Source organism: Corella eumyota, chromosome 4, assembly GCF_963082875.1.
Source record: "Corella eumyota chromosome 4, kaCorEumy4.1, whole genome shotgun sequence".
NCBI classification, from domain to species: domain Eukaryota; kingdom Metazoa; phylum Chordata; class Ascidiacea; order Phlebobranchia; family Corellidae; genus Corella; species Corella eumyota.
In genome coordinates, this window is record NC_137493.1 from 7,673,312 (window position 1) to 7,695,988 (window position 22,677).

Sequence of the window (22,677 nt, forward strand, 5' to 3'; positions counted from 1 at the left end):
AACCCATGTGTGTTTAATTTAAAAAGTTTAATGTTATGAAAAAAACAATTTGTTAAAGCATGGAAAACTCGAAACAAAAAATGTTTATGTTGACTGGCTTCTCCGAAAACGAAAAGGAGAAACTAAGTTCCATCATTCACCAACTTGGTGGAGAATATTTAATGAATCTTAACGATTCACAGGTTAGTGGTTGTAATGCAAAATCTCAATAAACAACAACCAAAAAATATCACACAAATATCAATTTAAAAAAAAGGACAATTATTTATTGAATTTGGTTAATATTATTTTAAATTATGTCAATGTTGTGGTGTATAAATATCATCTGGCTGTTTAAGAACTTCTGGCCTCAGCAAGTCCAGTCTGGAAAGTAGGGCAGTTTTCGACGAGATCTCGTGCGTGCAAGCGTAAAAATCGGCGTGACCGCGAGTGCACGCGTACTAAAATTTTTGGTCTACCCGTGCACATGTAATTTATGTTAGCGAATTTACCTTTAATTTTCCAGGCGTGCAAAACGCTAATTTCAGGCGTGCCTTTTTTTAACGAAAAAAATCTTGTGCGGGCTTGCTGCCCTACTTTCCAGACAGGAGCATAGTCACATAGTGCTCTAGTGACTGTGCTGATTATGTACTTAAACACCCTGCATTTTCAGATTTAGTATTAGGGGTTTAACTGTTGCTATGTTACTTTTTGGGTACATTGCTACTAACAACACTTAACCTAAAACTAAACAATAAGCCAGGCAATATTTTTTGGAAACCAATTAAATATATATACTTTTTTAAAAAATAAAAACTTTCAAAAATATTAAACAATACAAATGTAGAATAACTGAAGTTTAATTATTAAATTAAATGTTCAACACAGGGATTTGACAGCAGATGTACTCATCTTGTTGCAAAGAAACCATGCAGAAGTCAAAAGTGCATGTGTGCCTGTGCTAAAGGTAATTTAAAATGTATATAATCAAGTAAAATATTTAGAGCAGTTTAAACTTTTTTTTTTTTTTTTGTATATATCTCTATCCTCGATGTGGGAAAGTCGAATGCGCGACTTAAACATAGAGTAACATCAGTTACTCCGACCCAGTCTCGAGTTGCCTGTGGCAGTTTGGGATATTATAGATTATAATTGCCCGATAGTTATACTGCTGATTAAGTGCTGGCTCAGCAGGAGTTCACACCGTTTATAGCACCTTACTCAAGGGTGCTTCAGCATGAGAACAGTGGGGATTGAACCCACGACCTCATGTGTGGTGTGGCAAGTGTTTTTACCACTACACCACGCTGCCGGTTGAATACTAGAGAAAGGACATTTAAATATTAGAGAACAATAAATAGAAATATTTTTTCAAAGGGGTTGTTTCTTAAGATTATTGTTCTGTGTTGATACAAAAATATTATTATGAGTACTAAAGTAATATAAAAAACTGCGAAATTTAACTGAATTTTTAGATTTTGGGAATATATTTTGAAAAAGCAAAATAACAAAAAATACACATCATTTTACAGATTACTTTAAATTATTTTGTTTTTCAGGTTGTTGGATTTTGGTGGCTGAATATTTTTACGAAAGTGCTAAAGTTAACAAATGGTTGAATGAAACAGATTACGAATGGAGTGAAAAAAAATGCGTGAATATTGACCAGATTAACTTTATTAATGTAAGTTTACATAAAAAAAATTTTAATTATCAGTTTTTAGAATTCTATATCTAAGAAAAATTAGGTTTGATGTGTAAAGTTATAACAAAATTATAAATTCTGTTTAAATATAATATAGGCCTGGTAACAAAAATGTTTTAAAAAAGAAAAAAATATTTTAATGTTTGCTCTAGGCTGCCAGACGATGGAGAACAAAAATTGAAAATGGTATTGAGAATTTTCCTTTTCAAGGATGGGTTGTGGGATCAGCACTTTCTAAATCTTTTAAAATTTACCAGAGGTATGTATAAGCTTTTTTTTATATTTTTATTTTTATCCTCGACATGGAAAAGTTAACTTTACAAACATAAAAATAATTTTGTTACTTGACCCAATCTCGAGTTGCCCAATAATTTAGCTGGTGATTAAGATTAAGTATGATTAAGTATACCAGTTATAGCACCTCACTTAGGGGTGCTACATCATGAGAGCTGTAGGGATTGAACCCAGGACCTCATGTTTTGAAGCCAAGTGTTTTGACTACTACACCACACTGCTATATTTCTTCAAACATGTATAACTTTAAAAAAATGGTTTTAAAAAAAGGAAATTAATAAACATTTTTCATTGAATTTATATTTTTTTGTTTTAGCCTCCACTTTCATTTTCAGAATTAACTTATTAAATAAAACAAATATTTTAATAATAGTGTTGTGTGAAAATGTCAAGATTATTTTTATGGTTTAAAACACATGATTTTATACCTAAATAACTTTAAAATACATTGTATTTTAATTTCTTTTCAGGTTTATTGAGGTAGGAGGTGGAAAAGTATATCCTCTTAAAAACCAGGACTCAAGTCATAAATTTACTCACATTTTAGCGGATCATCGTAAGTTTATTAATAACTACTCATACCGGTGTTTTTTCTACTAACAATGGTTTATAATAATGACATGGGAAGTTATACTTAACTAAACTTTGGCACTTCTTTGTTTTAAAAATAGTTTCTGACATTTATCAAAAGGTAAATTTTTGTGCAAGTTATTATCTAGTGTTATATAACAAAAGTTTATCTTAAACTATATAGGCTAATAAAAATATTATGTATATATAAGAATTATATTTTATTGGTTTTTGTTTTTAATTTAAAAGGTCATAAAAACGAGGTTGAGGAATATAGAAAAAATGGAATTCCTTGTATTAAAAGTGAATTTTTAGCAAGATGGATTTTGCAAGTAAGTTTAACTTATTGGATTTTACTAAAAAAATCTTAGCGTAGGTGTTATAAATATTCTACTTTAGTTAAAAAAATATTTGTAAGTTGGTTTAGTATAATAAACAAAATTCCACGAATTTTTTGGCCTTTATGCTGTAATTTTGGATATTTATTTTTGTCTTATTTCCATGGCGACTTTAAATAAAATTTTTTTTTTTTCAATTTCTAGTTAAGACCAGGTAAAAATTTAGGCAAAAATGTACCTCTAATTCCCTATAGTTTTTTGTAGGCATATTAAATTACAGTTAAATTTCATATAAACTCGTTAAATAAAACTCAAATATTTTTGTTTATTTCTTTAAGTGACATGTTTTGTAAAATGTGGTATTTTTATATTTTAATGGAAATTATTTTGGTCAATTAGTATTTTGTGATGACTTGTGTGGTACTTCGGGAGTTTTTAACTTAAAATTACTATTAGGTAATTTTTTTTTTTTATTGAAACTAAAAAAATTGTAGCATCAAAAATTGAAGGTATTCTAATGGCTTTAAAATTACAATATTTTGTATTTTTATATGCCCCCTGCGTACGTACAATAGCTAATACGTAAATAAAAATTACTCAATATGCTACACCGCTTACGCACTCGTACACCCTTTTCACTTAACGACAAATACTTTTCAAAACTTTATAAAAAAACAAGCGAATTTTTTGGCCATTTTCGAATAACAAAAAACAAAAATAGTTATTAACAAAAATGCAGAAAATAAAATTAGATTTAATTTCCTAAAAACGTGATGGTTTAGTCTAATTTTCAACCTCAGCAATTCGTTATGAATGTTATTTTATAAATTTTCAAGTATAAAAGCCGCGTAATTAAAATCCATTTTTATTCCTTTCAATATATGGTTAGAAAAAGTTTAATTTACCAATTTACCAGGCCAGTCGAGCTAATTGTAGCTCTTCGAATTAACGTCTAGACTGCGATGTAACTTTGCAGCAGTCACGTCCTATTCTTGTTTACGAAAATCAGCGAAAAAGTAACCCGCTCATTAATTTGATCACGAGCCTTGTGCGCGTTTTTGTTTGTCACAAAAGTTGTTTTGTAATTTCACCTGTTTACAGCTTTGTTGATTTGCGAAGTTTTTTTTGTCATTTATTTTTTACGGTTTAGAATAACGCAGTTTCCATCTGCAGTATTCTTGTTTACTCCTAGCCTACCCAGTTCAAGTCGTATGTACCAGAAGATAGGTATATTGTTACATTTTATTATTTAGAAGGAACAAGAAGTGTGTTTTCGCAGCAGGGTATGCGGTACTGCTGTAACAACAATAATTTATCACAGTTCTTATGTCAGGGTTGACATCGCCAAAGTTACATTTGTGTACTTTGAAAATGAAATTGGGCGGCAAGAACGCGTTCTTTGGTCGGCGCTTCCTTATTAAATTTAACAGGTTTTGTTAACAAGGGTTATTTATCATTTTAAATGAGACATGTTGTGACAGTTTAATTCTGGGCCCTGCCGTAGACTTGGTTACGGTAGCCGTGGTTTTATTCTCTTTATGGGAAACGCCATCACTTAACTTTAATCCCCCACAAAATTGCCGAGCTTCACTTTAGCGTATCCATTACAGGCTATTTGCTTGGCTTTCGGTCGGACCGAGCTGGTATTGTGACAAAGTGACAAGCCAGTGAACTGCGTCTGCTGTTTTGTGTTGCATGTTGCCATGTGATTATTGCACCGTAATTCAGTCGTGACTTTGTTGTTTTTGTGTGTCTGGCCCGCATGTGAATGATACGTCACTCCCGGCCTAATGCTGACGTCACCCGACTTTTAGCCTTCGTGTTACATTCAAAGGAAGGGCGTCTCGAACTTGTAAAGTGCGCGCACGTGTTCGAGATGTGAAGTCACGTGACCGTACAAAATAGGCGGATTTGTAACCAATTGATTTCGATCTCATATTGTCGTTCGCGCAGTGCTAGCAGGTGGTGCAGTTTCCTTTATGTCGTGTTGACGTTTAAGCAACACTTGGCGCAATAGTGAAGTGCATATTTGAATTGGGCATGCATGTCAAGCTATTGTTATAAGCTCAAAGCAATATAACGTTTCACGCAGCTAAAAAATTCGCACGTGAACTTGAGTCGTCTGGGTAATTTATAGATTTGTATTTGGTCTAGGCTGAAATTATATAATAATGGAAATTTTAGGCCTTTTTTTTCTGTTGGTAAGGTTTTTGATTTTGGGTTGCTAGTGACTTCAATTCGATTTTTTTTAAAGCGGAATAATAATGGTATTTTTAGTTAGTGAAAAAGGAAAAAAAATTAAGTTAATTTATTTGAAAATGCTTATTTCGATTTCATTAACATAGATGAGTAACAGAATTGTTTTTATCGACAATTATTTAAACTTATTTGGTTAGGTCGTTTTTTGTTAGATTTTTTAATTTATTATTATTTTTAAATTCTATAAAGATATTTCAATTTAAACAATATCATTGTGAATTTGTCGTCTTTCTGTATATGGTTGTTTGACGAACACAGAGACGAAATATACATCGTCGTTATAACAACCAAATCAAAAAGTCGATCACATTTGCAAATTGAATATCAGCAAAGTCTAATAAAAAACAAAAAAAAAATTTGAAAATGTTTAAATTTGTTAATTTTTTGTATCACTTGTAGTTTAAGGTCTTTAAACGAATTCCTAAACTTTGCGGTCCTCACAAAAGTTTTCAAAATTTTTATTTTTTTTTGAAAATGTATACTATATAGCCAAATATATATATATGTTCTTACTCTAAATTTGTAGCTACTAAATATTTATTGATCAGTTAGTATTGTTTAATAATTTCAATAAAGCCGTGGTTGGGTTTAAATTAAGCAAAAGGTTAAAAAAATGTTTGTGAAGTTTTTTATGTTTTATTTTTTTAAAGATATTTTTTTTATGTTTGTGAATCGCTATTGTATTGAGATTAAGTTGACGTTTATTCGTATAACTTTTTAAATAAAAAAAATAAAATGGTTATATATTTTTAAGGCTAAAACGAAGTTATTTTTACTTTCATAAAATCATTTTTGTATTTTTTAAAACCAAAAAATGATCTCTCCGTTAAGAAAAACAATTTTTTTTAATGTTTAAAAACCAAAATGGCGTAGTTATCATTTATGTTTAAGTGAAAATGGCACCGAAAACTGTCGTTTTAAAATTAAAAAAAAATAATTACTAATAATATTTACTATTTTAATTCACATGCCATATATTGTTTTTGTTTTAAATTAGCATTTTATTGTTGTAATCTTATAATTTTATGCAGCATATATAATAATACACTCTGAATTAAAGTTCATTGTTTTGATTTGTTTTTGTTAATATGCTTCAATCAAGTTCTTTTTAAATAAAATTTGATTTTAAAAGCATTTTACTGATTCAGATTTAATTAGTTTTTGGTAAACCAAAACGTTTTGTGTTTATAGGGTAAATTAAATTTGTTGTTTGTTGAAGATTAACCGGATCAGTTTACGACCTTAGAAATGTAACTTTATTCTAACATGGCTATACGTTACTTTGTTTAAAACTTGTTTGCATTTAAGTTAGTAAGTTTTTTTATTATTTATTAAACTTGCAAAGCATTGCATTTATGATACGATACTTCCTTAAACTTTCATTAACTATAACTGTTTCCTGTGTATCGGATTTCTATGACCTAGTTCATGCCTATAGCACACTACTAAATACTAATTCAAAAATTTGCATAATATAAAGCTGTGGGTTATACCTTCAAAATCATACTAACATCTATTGCGTTTTTGTTACTTTTTGGGGAAATTTATTTTGGCTTTAGAAAATTAAGTTCGTACATTTAATAATATTGATAACTTGATTTTGCTTCTGTTATGTTGTTTTATTAAAAATGGGCCATTTTAGAAAAATGGTTACTATGTACTATGTACAGTAATGCACTTATTTTATAGCAAACTTTAAGATGTCACAAAATTATTAACAGAAGTACATTTGGTTAGATCACAACATTAATATCAATTTTCGTTAATACAGCAGCAGTTTTTTTAAGTGTGTTAAAATTAATAAAATAAGTGAAAATACATAATTGAGTATAAATGACATGCTGATGAATCCTTTCCCTTATTTCGATCGCGGATCGACAACTCTCCCCATGAATAATATGGACCCAGTTCCCTCGTGACGAATTATAAACAAGAATGGCTTGTTTACTGACACTCGCATTCGCGCCATGCGACTGCTTATACCGATAGAGGTCGCTGCGGAGGCTTTGATGCCTTCTTCGTCGATCTTTAGCGCCGCTTCGTGTTTTGCATCTGATACGTACAAGCCTTCTGTTCTTGTCATTGGTGTAAAATCGGCCGTTTCCTCGCTTAAGACATCCACAATGCCTAATTCGCGGAAAGCGGATTTGAGATCCCCCACGGAATGTTTCACCTCGAACTTGGGCAGTGTCAACACACAGGTTCGGTAGAATGGCGACCGTTCCCTTCTCCAAATCTGCTTAAACTCGTTTTTGAGTAAGTACCCACCATTTGAACCTTCGAGTACACTAAAGTCACCTGCTTCCTTAGGCATTACGAAAATGGCGGAAAGACTTTCGTCTGAAAAAAATGAAATGCTTAAATTATCTATTAAAGTGACAGTTTTGCTTTGCTACTTTACATTTTATTACCTAAATTTTGTTTATAAGTTAACCCAGCAAGAATTTTTTTATAATTGTGTTAGTTTAACTCTTAATTTTTGTTTCAAAACTTCTCTGGCTTTAAGACTTTACTCTTTGTCTAAACTCAAACCTTTTATAAAATACCCTACAAAAAATATTCGACATAAGCCTTTGCATATTCTTACTTGCAAATGGAATTACAACAATTTCGGAGCCCAATTCCGTTAAATCTTCATGTATACATTTTCCATCGTAGGAAAGCATTGTTGGGACGCTAATAGTTTCTGATGACGTCATGTGGAAGTCTTTGTCTCTGGTTTCCTCCTCAAGAAATGGGGTGTTCCAACCGGCCTACACACACAGTTTAATTTGTAAAATGTTATGTCTTTTTTTAATTTTTGTTGAAATTAATTACAAAATAAATAAAGGGAAATGTTAGAGATTTTGTAAAACCAAAATTAACAAAGTTTAATGTTTTAATGACGTCATATGTTAAAAAAGGGTGATGACGTAATTACTGAGAAATGTTTATCGACCTCAACAACCTTACAGAATAACAAAGTAAACCGGGTTTGACAAAGTGACGTCATCTCTAAAATCATGACATCATTATTAGCAAAACATATGATCAACCACTTACCTTAAGACTCATTGCATTTACTAAGAACATGACAGTATTATCTGTGATGCTTCCTTCTTTCAAGAAATTCCTAATTTCCTTATTAGTGTGCCCATTTACAAACTTGTTAATTTCCCTTCTGGCAGCGGTGCTGTTTGAGAAATCCAGTTTTCTTACAGCGGCTTTTTGATACCTGAAAATAGTAATTACGTTGTAGTTTACAGAATTTGGTAATTGATTACAAATTTTGGTATTTTGTATGTGTTTAAGGTATTTAATTTATATATGCTTGAACAGATATTTTGTAAGCGTTTTAATATTGTATATCTTCCGCTTGGAGGCGATAGAGGGCTGCAAAAGATTTTGTTACTGTTGCTTTATATTCCAAAAAGGAATGCACCAATATTACTTTTAGAGTTTGCATTAAATTAAACAATTGATATATTATTATATAAAAAAATAAAAATATTTACAGCAAGGCTGATTTCTTGTATTTCTTCAAAAGTTGAACATCAGTGTCAACAAAAATTCGATTTGCGCGGTTTAATTTGTAATCTTCATTTTTCCTGAAAATTCGAGTGAACAAACGAGATTCGTCTTTTGCCGGGTTCTCCAGCTCGTCTGCATGCATAGCTCGTTCGACTTGCAGTCTTGACTCGCCACCCAAACCTAAAAAAGGCAGAGTTTGTATCAGGTAAATTACTGCAGGAAATATTATTGCAACCCTATTACAACAAGCAATTTGATAGTAACTAAGCAATTAGTCAAAAGTGCAGCCTACAGAATGTCGCATAACTCAAAATAGATCAAAATTTAAAGAATTTTAAAAAACAAACAGACTAAAAGTACATACCTGGTTCTAGTATAGCTAGTGCGCAATATACAGACAGTGGTGATAGGACAACATTCTTGTTTGGGCCCCAATGTTTAGATAACTTGTTATAAAGATCAAACGAAAAGTCGTATAATGGCGAGGCAGCTTCATCAGGAAATTCAAAACTTTCAGACGTACTTTGCCCTGAAAAAAATGACTTATTAATTTTTATTTTAATGTTAGTTTGGTGGCATGTTTTTTTGGTATTAACCATTAGTTTTTTATTGTATCAAATTTGTTAAAGTGTAGTCGAGGTAGCATGCTCTACGATATATAATTAGTTATGCCATTTGCAGCTCTGTATTTATGCTTCGCAATTTTTAAATTTTTACAGTCATTGAGGCATGCAAAACATTTAAAAATTAAAAAAAAACATAAATAAAAGAATATAATATATAATATTTGCACACTATATTGTTCAGAAAGGTCTCTTATTATACTTGACATAAAATTAACCTATCTACAATTGAAATTGGGTGTGTTTTATTGTTAGAAGTGTTTGCCTGAAGTCAGTTTATAAACATTGCTGGTTAGGTTAATGTTTAACTTTATTCAGTATGATGTAATTTAAAATCTATGCCGTGATTAATATATTTAAATAAAAAATGAAAACAGTATTTACCATATCCCACCAGCAATAATCCAATAAATAGAATTAGATTCATTTTTTACTTCTGCTTAATTATGGTTTAAAAATAAGTTATGTCTAAAATAATATAGAATTTATAAACGTAATGGCGATCTATTATATAACAAGCTAGCCTTTATTTGCTTGCTAGTTTAACCATACTTTAACATAACTTCTACAGCTATTTAAATTTTAATCATCTATGCTTTAGCTTAAATCGAAATAAAGTGACAGACTTGGTATTTGCTGGCTTTATAGTATATTTTTGGGTTGGTCAGATGGTAGGACCTAATTTAAATCTAATAAACTAAAGAGTGATTTTCTTCCTAACTTTTTTGTACACACGCCTGTCTGTTGTTTTGTCTGACTAATTGTTTGATTTTATGTTTTAAAATTAAGTCACAATCATCCTGTTTTTCGCAAAAATATTTTGGTTTAAAATCCTCGAAACAAAATTTTCGCGAAAAGTTTTGCCAGCAATCGACCTTTCAATTCCCTATTGAAACCGGATTTGGTGAAATTTTTCCTCTCTCTTTTACGTCATTACTACCTCTCCCATTTAAACTTGCATACCATAGAAAACGAGGGCCCTATGCAAAAAAATTTACGCTCCGACTAACAGCGTGGGCTTGAATTGTTCTATTGACACGCGCGGTCACTTTTGTCTCCTGCGCTTTCTCCTTTCAGGAAATGACGTCACTCTTTGGATTATTTATCGCTCCTTGATTCGATAAGGTCGCCGCGTGACGTCATAATCACGTGGCGGCGTGTGCAAAGTGGTTGGATAAAAAACAAAAAAAAGTATTTTTTTAATAAAGAAAATTTTATTTTTTTAATTTAAAATTTTTTTTTTATCTTAATCACGGGGTAACAACCTTAATTACCCAGGCCCGAGATCCTATAATGCCTTATCCATTTTGGGGCGTATTTGACATGGTGATGTCACTTATTCACTCAGCTGAATAATTTTTGATTAAATAGTGTCCTGACCCCCTTATTTGAATACCCTACTACAATGTGCCACCAGCGACAACGAGGATCGAACCAGGTACTAAACGTGGTAATGTTAAGTAAATTCACAACTGCGCCACATTTTTGAGACACTTATAGCTTATTTGTTTTTGTTAAATTTTGTTTTTAGTGCCAAGCATTATGTATTAGTAAGCTTGCAATGATATGTTTGCGTTTTTTTTTGGTTAAAATTTTAAATTAAATATCATATTCTTCGAAAAACAATTTGAAATACATTTTAAAATACACTACTACTCCTCTATCGTGGTTAAACGAAATACTTTAAAAATCCCATGTTTATTTTTACAAAAAATGCATTAACAACTTGAAATGAGTGCGTGTGGCCCAATTTCGTTTTAACAACTTCCTTTTTTTAACAAGAAACCATCAAAAAACTGAACCGAAAAATTTGCCTTGGAATTTCACTCCTTCGGAAGTAAAACTGACATTTCTTTAAAAAATGGCAAAACAATATTTAAAATTTCAACAACAACGAAAAATCTCCCCTTGGCCTTAAACAAAGTGTTTACTAACAAAATATTTTCGCGTAGCTAATCATGTACTGTACGTTAACCAAGCCATTGGTAGCCTGTAGACGAAGCTTATTTTAAACTGGGTCTTGTGATTTTGCCCATGAACATAATCGTGCCAGTCAAGTTGTGTTTCACCACAAACATAAACGGTTTGTTGATTCTAACTCGCCGTACACGAGATCTATAACTAAGACTCATAGCCGAGGATCCCGCTGCTTCGATGCCACCTTCCGCGGCCTCGAGAACAGCTTTATGCCGCACTTCTTGGACGAAAAGCCCGGGGTCTGTCGTCGTCATGAGGGATAGGTCGGCAAGTTCTTGGGTGAAAACGTCTTGGATTCCCATTAGTTTTAAAGTGTTTGCGAGATCTGTCTCATATTCAACTTTGAACTTTGGTACAGAAAGCTGACAAATGACAGCTCTTGAGCCTGTAATTAGAAATATTAAAATATTTAGACAAAATATCTAAAAAACAGTAATTTTTAGTATAGTTTTAGGTATTTATCAAATTCAATCCATTACCTTGGACTTTTTTCAATGCGTTCTCCATGTTGTTACTTAACAGTTGTTTGTCGTCATCTTTGTATTTTGAAAAGTTCCCCGCTTGGTTTGGCACGAAAAATACCATACTTAAACCACCACCTTAATAATAATAATAATGATAACATTTTAGTTTACCCCTACTTTACGTTAAAATACAGGGATTGCTAAAATGCCCCACAGTTAGCATGTGAATTTGGATTTAAACTTGGCAATAGGGGGCACAATTTGTTTTTCTAAAGCAAGTTTACAGGCGTACAAAGAAATAACATCATTGAAACACCCTCTGTACAAATACCCCCATAACCCCCAATCACCCAAAAAAAAGACCCAACAATGTATTTTACATTAATCACTATACTTAAAGCAAAGGCCTTTTTTTCAAGTCGTTACTAAATTTGCTTAAAAATAGATATTATATGGTTCAATTTTTTGCATATTTTTATTTACCTTGCATTGGTATAGAGAGTATTCTACTGTCTAAAGTTGTGTCAAAATATTGATAACACATCGCACTGGGATTTGTCATTAGAGTGTACGGGACGAATTCGTTTTTAGAAATTTGAAATTTTGATCTTCTGGTTCGTTTTTTAGAAAATTTAAACATCCAGTCAGCCTATAGTTAAATATAAAAATTGTTATGGTATGGTTTGTTAGATTTTTGTAAATTTACAGTCTTTCAATATTTTTTGTCATTCAAACCCCTTTTTGTATAATTTTAAGTTTTTGTTTGCTTTCAACTACGATTCTTTAAAGAAATATATTTACCTTCAAGTAAAGTGCGTTAACGAGATACATTTTCGTGTTTTCATCGACTGCATTTTCGGGTAACAAATTTTCGATCAATTTCCTCGTTCGTTTGTAAACGAATTTGTTGATCATAGTTCGTGCCTTTTCTGGTGCGGCAAAGTTAACTCTCTTCGTCTGCGCGATTTTAGTTCTAAATTAATACAAAAAATGTTATTTATCAAGTTAAGTAGGTTGATATTTAGTTTTTCATATTATACGGTTAGTTAATTACGAAAATATGTTCTTATTTATTTCGGAACTAGGATTGTTCGGTAGTTGGCGCTTTCGAGTAATTTTTGAGATTAATTATTTTCGATATTGGTATTTTGGTCGAAAGGTGTTGGGTTTGATCCGCATTAAAGCTACACTATTCCCCAAAACCCTGCATATATAAATTGCTAAAAAATGTTCTACTAACTTGGTATTTCTTAGTATAAATACAAAACCTTAAACTTAAGTCCCAAGTTTAAGAAGACTATTTTTTTAATACTTGGTATGTCGTTAGATATTCTTTGGCTATTCTACTGCAATTACCTTTTAATCGAATCTCGGTATTGTCTTCTTAACTTCAAAGATTTATCAAAGTAAATTCGGTTTGCGCTTCTTAGTTTATATTTTTTGGTTTTAAGCCTAATGACGTCATACATCTCGGTCAAATCTTCTTGGTCGGTTTGCAGGTGCATGACGTGGTTAACTTGTTCCAAGCTACGGCCTTGTAGTCCTCAAAAATTAAAAAAATAATTTTGAAATTAAAATTGAAATCTTTTTTGGTTAATTTGGTAGTATATGATTTTTAGCGTATTGAGGATAAACGATAATATATAAAAATTAAATTAATTGTATTTGTTTGCTTTTGAAACGTAAATTAAAACGAAAACCACTATTACAAAATGTTTCAATCTAAACACAACGTTCAATATTTAATCATATTAAAACATTTTACCTGGTCTAAGCATTGAAAGCACGGTGTAAATGCTGAGAGGTGACATCACCATATTAGGTGCGTTTTGAGACGACGTCAACGCATTGTATAAATCTATCGAAAACTCTTGCTCGGCTTTGACCGCGCTTTTTGGCGGCAATGCGAGGTCGATTTCCTCGCCAAATCCTCTGTGAACTGCCTGAACCTTAAACATTATTTTTTATATTAAAATAAAATCACAGTATTTGTAATTAATATTTAAATTAGAAAAAAATTAATAATTTAAGTTTAAGTTATTGAAAAAAAATATTTTTTTTGGCACCTCTACTGTTTCTAAATTCCACTCTTTCGATTCTTCCACTAAGTTCCCATCTAACAAATCTAAAAAAAAACATTTTCATTAAATTTTTTGTTTTTTACTGTTGCATTTAAATTCCTTATAAATTTTTTGCAATTATCATCTACCAAAAAAACCAAGATACTTTAAAACGTCGTAACACACAATAGCAACCCAATTTTATTTTAAATATATTTAATTTAATTTTAATAATGAACTTACCTAAATAATCACTGCTCTTTGCCAAAGAAGTCGTCAACCAAATTAAGATTACAAAACTTAACTTAATCATTTCTTTATTTTTTTAAATCTATTTTACAAATACCTGTAAAGCATTGCATAAAAAACTTTAATGGTCTATCATTATATATCCCCCCTTTACCTTTTGGAATATTAATATAAATTTATTTCTATTCTCCGATGATTTATAAATTTGGTTATTGACCTTCAAATATCCGTCAAAAAACTAGCAATTGGTATGTACGTACTGCAATCTTGTATAGATAGAAGGAAAGGCACTTCTAAAAATACCTCCTTATTCGTATGTGATTTTAAAGGGATGATAAATCTATTGATAATGCTGTTCTGTTAAAAACCATTGAATATTTAAACTTATCCGGTGACATTAGTTTAGAGATATGTCGTACCATTTGCCTAATTTTATTCGAAATAAAGTTCAAAATCAAAAACATTTTCATAATATTATGCCAAGTGCAAACGGATGTTATATCTTAGTCAATAAATTTTTCAATCGCTCCTTTTTAATGTTTAAAAATTTTGCTCAACGTTTTTTTCGGTCACGCGCACTTTATACAAACTCCTCGACTATCCTGAAACGGAAATATTTTTGTTATACGTAGTACCTTGTATCAAGTAGCAACGCTCCTAATGCAATTATCGGCGTGGGAACATTCCTTCGTTGACTAATTTCGCAAGATTATAGAATTTGAGCGATCGCCAATCACGGGTAAGAGACCAATACAAGCAACTAATTGTTGCTTCGCGTAACTCAACTTCAAGTATTTGATTGTGTGTTGCAATTGCCCATAGCACGAATTCTACGATAATCGCCGTAATGAGTGTAACCGCTGTGTTTTTTCTCAGTTTTTGGAAAAAATATTTTGTGTGTGGTATTGCCTGCCAGATTTTCGACTGTGTGCTCGTTGTTTTCGATCGGCCGCAAAATTTGGGGAGTGTTACTTTAACTTGCAATAAGCGGCAACCTTTTGACTTTGAAAATCCTGATCAAAGAAAGCGAAATGTGGATGTTTTTTTACGCTACAGTTTGTTTTCTTTACTAAACCAAAACGGGTTGTTTTTTTGCATATACAATTTACGCAATATTTTGCAATTTTTCTATAGAGTTAAAAAACAATTTCGCAATTCAAACTTAATTGTTAGGTTTCAAGTTGCTTATACCAGTTAAGACTTTATTCTTTTGTTGTTTTTTGGGGGCCTAACTAAGCTTGTGACGCTACATTTTTCGCATGTGTTGCATTGCGTTTGATTTTAATTGGACCTTGTAAACACAACTGTATATGGGTGTACTTCATATTCCCAAGCGATCTACGTGACTAGCCAGCTCGTCAGTCACTTCGCACCGTAACCCCGCTCTGAACCGAACTAATAACTTTCTGTCTTCCTATCTCGCTCTAAATTACGTTTACCATGTTTCTAAATGCAGATGCATTAACATTCTTGAATTTAATAGATTTTAATTTCTGACTAAAGCTTTTTTGGTTGAGCAATCATCACCAAACCGCATTCCTTTCGGCCTGGAAAATTTTCTCTTGATTTTGACTTGTTTTATTTAAAAGAAAAACTTAGTTTAAAATGTTAAGTGTTGCAAAGTCCTTATAAAACCCACACATTTGAAGTGTTTTATGGTGTGTAACTATGTGATAAATCCCGAAAATTACACGCCACACTTTTAATTGTCATGCCTATGACTTATTGCTAATAAAACACGGCTAACGACTTGAAATAACTTTTTATATCGGTTAAGTTTTGTAGTGCGGTGACTCAAAATGCTAAAGCACACGCCTTTAAACTTTAACTTTCTCGAAAACTATTAAATTCATCCAGCAGCCAGCCTTTTTATAGCCGAAAATTCATTACGAAAATATGTACGGCGGTTTTAAGTTTGTGTGTGTTTAACAAAAAGGGAGCACTTGCTGAATTTCTGAATTTCTCGCTGCCTGTTTGAAAATGAACACGTCACAGCCATTTGCGCGACGGTCTATTGTCACCCACATAAAAGTAATATGACCTTCGACTGGTTACACTGCGTGGTGCTTATGAATTTCGCTGCAAAAATTCCAAACATAAACAAAAAAAATGGTCGTCACTCGCGATAAAGTGACAGCATGACCCTTGAAAATTAATTTTTAGTCGTACCTTGTTCTCATGACGTAATAAAAAGTCTTTATGACGTAGAACAATAACGTTTTGTGTTTTTTTAGGAAACGCCACCGTTAGCTAGGAACTATTCCATATTTGACGATGCTCCTGTTATTAAAGCTTTTAACCAGAATCAACAAACCCTTGACGTTGTTGATCAAGTAACTAAGACCAATGAACAACATGTTGTCCTATCTATCAGTAAAGACATATCGATTGAAAAAAACATTTTCAATCCTGATGCTATAACGTCATTGCCTAAATCAGAAAGCAGCAAAATGGATGATAAACATATTTCTTGTAAAGATAAATTTATGCCTGAGTCCTCAACAAATATTATTCAAAACACAAACATATCAGAATTATCACATGAAGTAACTATAGAAAATGATAAACCAGATCTGCTAATGGTTAACAATTCTGGTTTTAAAATTAAAGAAAATGTGGTACCAGTTGATTCTTTACTCGGTGATGAAACTTTACCAATTTTTAAAAGTTTGCCGAAATTAATAGCTAGCGACAAAAAACTAAAAGATGACCTTATAGAAACGTCAAGTTCATCAAAATATGGTGATGTCACTTCCAGTTTGAGTGAGATCACGTGCCTGGAAATGGACGACACTTTGCCGGATCAAGACAATATCAAGCTTAATCCAATTCCAGTAAACAAATTACCAAAAAAATCGATCCCTGCAACTAAAATGAAGACTGCAAATAGTCCTAATATAAATACACACACACCAGCGCAAATATCAAAGCCACAGCAGAATGTAAATACCAAAATCTTATTACAAAATTTTAACACCCCGCTAGACAAACAAAGCAAGTCAAACAGCGACATTTTAAAGGCAGATAACTTACAAAACATCGCGGAGATTGCAGCAGAAATGGATGTAGCTGAAACTAGCAAAAATCAAACAGAAAATACAACTTCCATTAATCAATATGATTCCAAAATGGAGTACAATAAAGGTAAGGCTATTGCGAATTTGCAACATGATATTACAAGTGATATGGATTTAACCCAAAAACATATTTCTACTATAGACACAGAGTTCCTACCAGCAAATTTCCAGAAAATTCCTGTCGAAGTCTACGTCGCTGATTCGCCGAGCAGCGTCGACCAATCATCGAACGAGTCAGAGTGCGGCGATCTAAGTGTGTTAACCGATCAAACACTTTCGCAAAACTCAACCCTGGAAATCGAAAACGAGCCTATCTTTGAACCGAAAAATGACGTCACAATCATGACCCCACGTAACGGAGACAACGAACACTGTGACATCACAGTAAAAAGTTGTCACGAAGTACCTGATTGGCTAAAGGCAAAACGCGGGCTTTTAGAATCTGCCCTTACTTTATTAGTGTAAGTTAACGTTAAGATGTGTAAAATTAAAAATGTTATTTTTATATATTTCTTATTTTAATTTTATAATGTAACTACAACTGTTTTATTTTTTGTATATTTCATTTTTTGTTATTTTAAAAATACTAAATTTTTTTCAATATTTTTCTTTTTTTTTAGTCAAAAAAACCACAGTCACAAGAAATGCCTGACGACAATGTTACGTCACAGCCAGCAGCGTGACGTCAGCAGCGGAATACGAGCCCAAAGATTCTCCGCAACCGAGTTAAGAGTATTGGAGAATTATGTTAAAAGTGGCCACTGGAAATCCGTGTTGTCGTTCTGTCGGAAATATTTAAGTAATTCCGCCTACCCGACTTACGATTTGTTATACCTGATTATGAAGCAATACATTTTAGTAAGTCTTAACTTTATTTAACAGAACAAAAAGTAATTCATTTTCGTTTTAAAGGTAGTTATATATATATCCAAATTTAAACCTAATATTTAAACAGCTGTTCGTTATATAACCGGCAGCGTGGCGTAGTGGTAAGAACACTTACTACACCACATGAGGTCGTGGGTTCAATCCCCACTGCTCTCATACTGTAGCGACCTTAAGCAAGGTCATAATTATGGGGCACTTATAATCTATGATATCCCAAACTGTCACGGGCAACTTAAGACTGGGTCATAATAACAGTTTTTACTCCATGTTTAGGTCGCTCATTCGACCTTTCAACGTCGAGGATAAAAATATAAGTTTAGTATCATCTAATATAAAATTAACCTGAATAAAATAGTTTTGGGTTACTTCTTACCTTTATTTTAGTAAATATAAAATCTGACTATTGCAAGTAAAATTTACAGTCTAAATTAATATTTGTTTTTTTTAAGGATTGCGACTACATGGACCAATCTTTAGAGTTTATCAGTTTTTTAAATTCAGTTTTTCTTATGCACCATCCTTCTACGTCACACATACGTCACGATGACGTATATTTACAGGTGATACCTCGAAAAATATTGATAACTAGAATTTTTTTAATGACGTTATCTATTTTGTTTGATTAAAATCTTATTTTTATCTTAATTCAATAATGTCGCAACGGCACACGTGACTGTTGCACCAAATCGTCACGTGAGCCCCAATGACTCATTGTTTGTTTGTTGTGACGTCATACAGGCGATGTCCGTGACGTATTGCACCGAATCGAGCCTGTTGTCTGTCTCGGAGATCAACGCAAGAGGCGCGGGGATTTTGTGGTCGAATCCCCGCCAGGATTCAGTGGAGTGGTTGTTTTTTTCCAGAGTTGTGACGTAATAAAAAGTTTGTTGTTATGGAATTTAATTGGTATCACGCTGTTTTAAATGAAGAAACATACGTAGTTTAACTTTGTTATTTCTCCTTCTGTACTTAGTTATTTAGAAAAAATTGCTATATAAAATGATTATGCATAATTTAATGTAATATTTTCCGAATTTCCTTAAAGTTATTTTTTAATTTTATTTTAAAGGGGGCTAGTTAGATGTGTTTTATATTATAATGTAACATTAGTGAGGCTCGAACCTGAAACCTTTCGAGCTGTATCAATACCAGCAATAAATATATTTAATTTTCACCCAAAAACTTTTAGAACTGCTTTAACTTGCAACGACACCCAGCGGAAATCAAACGCGATATTGTTGCTCACTTTTCTCGCTAAAGTGATAGAGAGCAATCCAAGAATTATTCGTGCCTTGTTTATCTATAGCGATCAGTCAGTCGTGACGTCATCTGTTAAGTCTCTCTTTTCTTGGTTGAAAAAGGCGACCGAGATAGTTTTACAGGTAATGCTACTCTGTATTTTTATTTTATCTATTTGTTGAAAAAAAAAATTATATGAATTTTGTTTTAGGAAAACTCCAAAGACGACGACTGTGATGACGTTACTAGAGATGAGAAAGATGACGTCACCATGGATATTGATTCTAATTTTGACGATGACAATTTTGAGAATGGTAAAAAATAACGATTTACTAAATATGATGCATCATTTGTTATTAAATTGAAGCTAAGATTGACATGTGTTCTGTTTAGATGAAAACTTTGTTGACCCACGTGATATAGAACCAGCTTTGATAAAAATCACGAATGCGTGTATTAAACTTTTGGGAGGTCTAGAAGGTAAGTGTAAATCGCACTATCAATAATAAGTAAGGTGCCTGCTGGTTACTATTTATTTGATTGTCATTAATATGGTCGCCCCTAACATAACTCCACAAACATATTAAACCCATCATCTTAACGGGATATAAAATATAAAGAATTTTTAGGGGGGGCCAAAAATCTATAATTGTATATTTATTATCATTATTTAAATTTTTTAATTCAGGATATAACAAAATGCATTTTAAAAATAAAATATTTACCCATTTACTAGGATTTTCTGCCAAAATAAGTTAAGAAAATTATATATGTTTTTGTAGGTGCCAGTTTAAAAAGGATACCCTACCTTTTATCACATCAGTTTGTCGATGCCAACATTTCAACGTTACAGCGATTATTTTCGGGAATGACGTCACTTGACGTCATTACCTTGACGATCAAATTGCTACTGGAAAGCAAATGCAGAACTGACTTAGCAAAAATTAAGGAAAAAAGTAAATTGATTTGTTTTGCCTTAAAAAATTGGGTTTATTTAGTAACTAAATTTTTTTTGACAGATTGTGAATTAAGTTTACACTCACTTACACAACGTTATTTTTACTTTATTCCAAAAATTCCTTCAATTTTTACTCTAAATCAAACTCCCACGAAAAGGTTTGTGGATTAAATTAGTCGTATTTTAAATGAATTTGATTTGTTTTACTCAAGTTCACCCCATTCGTTGAATTAATTATTTTTAACTTTTTTAAACAGCAATAAACCAATGAATGTTTCTAACAACAATTCTCCAACAGAAGATAAGGTAAATTTTTTATTTAAAAATTTCTTATACAACACATTAGTAAAATACTATGCCTCTGATCTTTTTTTAAAACGATATTGGCAACAAACAAGTGGGAATCGAACCCATGTTTTTGAACGATACTATCTATACCTATAGCCTACCAAAAAGCTTAGATGATGGGCATTATAAGAAAAAACTTATTAAAATGATTTAAAAAATTAAGTCATATAATGCATTACAGGAGAAAGTTTACATGTTAGACAATGGAGTTAAAGTAACAAGCACAACAGTCAACAAAAAAAACCTTAAAGGGGAAACGTTGCTGCACCGCTCTTGTATTAAAAACCATCCGCAAGTGGTCGCCCAGGTGCTAAAAATTCCGGGGGTTGACCCCAATTTGGCCGACAACGTAGGGTGGACCCCACTGGGTGAGGCATGTAACTATGGCAACGTAGAATGTGTAAGGGAATTGCTTCGTCTACCGCTTGGAATCGCTAACTCAGCTTCTGAGCAAGGTAAAATTTATTCAAGTTTTTTGACCGCGTGCTTTAATGTCTTGGCACCTGGTTACAACCCAAAGGTTTAGGTTCAAGTCGCATTAATGCCACGCTTTTGCCCTTGATTCCGACTTTAACGGGAAGCTTAAACACGTTACAACGGCACACTTTTTCATATAAAAATATATCACCTTAGGTGAATCAAGAAAAAATAATAAATTTTTGGGTAGGTAAGTTAACAACATATGTAATATATTTGATCTAAAATACTTTTCAATGATTTCAAAAAATAGTTTTCAAAATATATTTTAAATTTTGATTTACCTGCAACTTAATAAGCTCTAGTAATATACACATATAGCTTTAGCCACATCACGGGAAAATCTTATCTAAAATTTATTTTTAATGCTTTTCCGTAGCTTCGAACTCTGTTCCACTTTACATTGACTTGCTTGCCTGTCCGGACGAGGGGATTACACCGTTACACGACGCCATATTGTGTTCACATTTAGATGTTGCAAAATTGTTGGTTAAAAAGGGGGGAGTTGAGCTAATGTACGTCAAAGATAAACAGGTAAAACAAATTTAAACAAACAAAATCGCATTTAAAATATTGCAAATTTGTATTTTTTTAAAGTTATTTCCAATTCAAAAGTCCTATTTAGAAATTATAATTTTTATAGTTTTAAATTTTTTTTAAATTTTAATGATTTTTGAAATTTTTGTTTTAATTCTTTTTTAAGGGGCGCACCCCACTAGGTTTGTGTTCAAGCGATCACGCGAATGTTTTAATCGGAAAACAGGATCAACTTAACAATGACGCCACGCTGCCAAAGGAAAATGCGACACCAACGGAAATCAAAAATTCCATCAAGGACGAAGACTACGAAAAGGTAACTAGTACTGATATAAAGCTAAAATATAGTAAATAGATTTAATTTAAGTATTTCAATTCATTTAATCTATTTTTTATTTTCTGAAAACATTTTCGGGTTTAATTTCTTAGTTGCTACCACCTTGCTATTTAATGTCAAGTGATGGTTGGAAAAAAGCGTGCGACGAATACGTCTTTTTGTTACGTCATCTTATTCAATATTACGTCATTGTCGCCGACCTGGAATCTTGGTTGAAAATTCTTTGCGATAACAATTCTGATGATGTCACGAGCGGCGACTTCGCAGAAGGAAGTGACGTCGTTACTGATTTACCTGCGTTTCGCGAGAGAATAATTACTTTTCCTATGACGTCACGATACGAAAGCGACCTTTTTTACATTTTAAAATGGAAACACTGTGATGAGCAGTTTCTGCACCACGTCCGAAAATTATCCGGAAACCCTGATTACGTCATTGAAAATAAATATCTTGTGTTTTCTGAAGACAAAGTCGAGAACCTGAATAAAATATTTCGATAATTGGTTCACACAATTTTTTATTTCGTTTTTTTATTTTTTCTTTCTTATTCAAAATTCCAAATATAAGACTTTTTCTCTAAATTCGCGGTATTTTTACCCAACTTAACTCGAGAGATTTCGGGTAATCGGTCAACATCGAAAGTAAACAAGCAATGTGGGTAAGTAAGCAGCAAAGTGAAACTTAAATCTACATACTAAAACAGATTGAAAAAAGTGAAAGTGTTAACAAATGCACAATAGAGCTAAAAAAGAAAGTTCACCCTTAATTGCTTTGATAAAATAAGTCTT

General features: G+C 32.1%; 3 protein-coding genes across 3 annotated transcripts; 1 reads left to right on the top strand and 2 right to left on the bottom strand.

Moving 5' to 3' along the window:
- The first annotated feature begins 47 nt into the window (after positions 1-47).
- Positions 48-22,603, top strand: LOC145751560 (uncharacterized). Its single transcript, XM_082567739.1, has 21 exons — positions 48-182; positions 868-946; positions 1,539-1,663; positions 1,837-1,943; positions 2,449-2,534; positions 2,798-2,880; positions 16,263-17,172; positions 17,248-17,566; positions 17,726-17,963; positions 18,443-18,553; positions 18,732-18,865; positions 19,183-19,375; positions 19,444-19,546; positions 19,626-19,712; positions 20,015-20,188; positions 20,252-20,348; positions 20,448-20,496; positions 20,720-20,993; positions 21,395-21,549; positions 21,719-21,868; positions 21,982-22,603. Exons 1-21 carry the CDS (start codon positions 60-62, stop codon positions 22,387-22,389), a joined length of 4,005 nt encoding a protein of 1,334 aa, XP_082423865.1. The 5' UTR covers positions 48-59; the 3' UTR covers positions 22,390-22,603.
- LOC145751562 (plasminogen activator inhibitor 1-like) lies at positions 6,868-10,315 on the bottom strand. Its single transcript, XM_082567741.1, has 6 exons — positions 9,663-10,315; positions 9,020-9,184; positions 8,640-8,835; positions 8,188-8,359; positions 7,733-7,898; positions 6,868-7,485 (listed from the first exon to the last, which is right to left on the bottom strand). Exons 1-6 carry the CDS (start codon positions 9,703-9,705, stop codon positions 7,004-7,006), a joined length of 1,224 nt encoding a protein of 407 aa, XP_082423867.1. The 5' UTR covers positions 9,706-10,315; the 3' UTR covers positions 6,868-7,003.
- Positions 10,961-14,154, bottom strand: LOC145751561 (serpin B4-like). Its single transcript, XM_082567740.1, has 8 exons — positions 14,023-14,154; positions 13,786-13,844; positions 13,485-13,668; positions 13,076-13,262; positions 12,521-12,692; positions 12,203-12,368; positions 11,735-11,854; positions 10,961-11,640 (listed from the first exon to the last, which is right to left on the bottom strand). The coding sequence occupies exons 1-8, from the start codon at positions 14,090-14,092 to the stop codon at positions 11,282-11,284; spliced, it is 1,317 nt and encodes a 438-aa protein (XP_082423866.1). The 5' UTR covers positions 14,093-14,154; the 3' UTR covers positions 10,961-11,281.
- Positions 22,604-22,677: the final 74 nt, after the last annotated feature.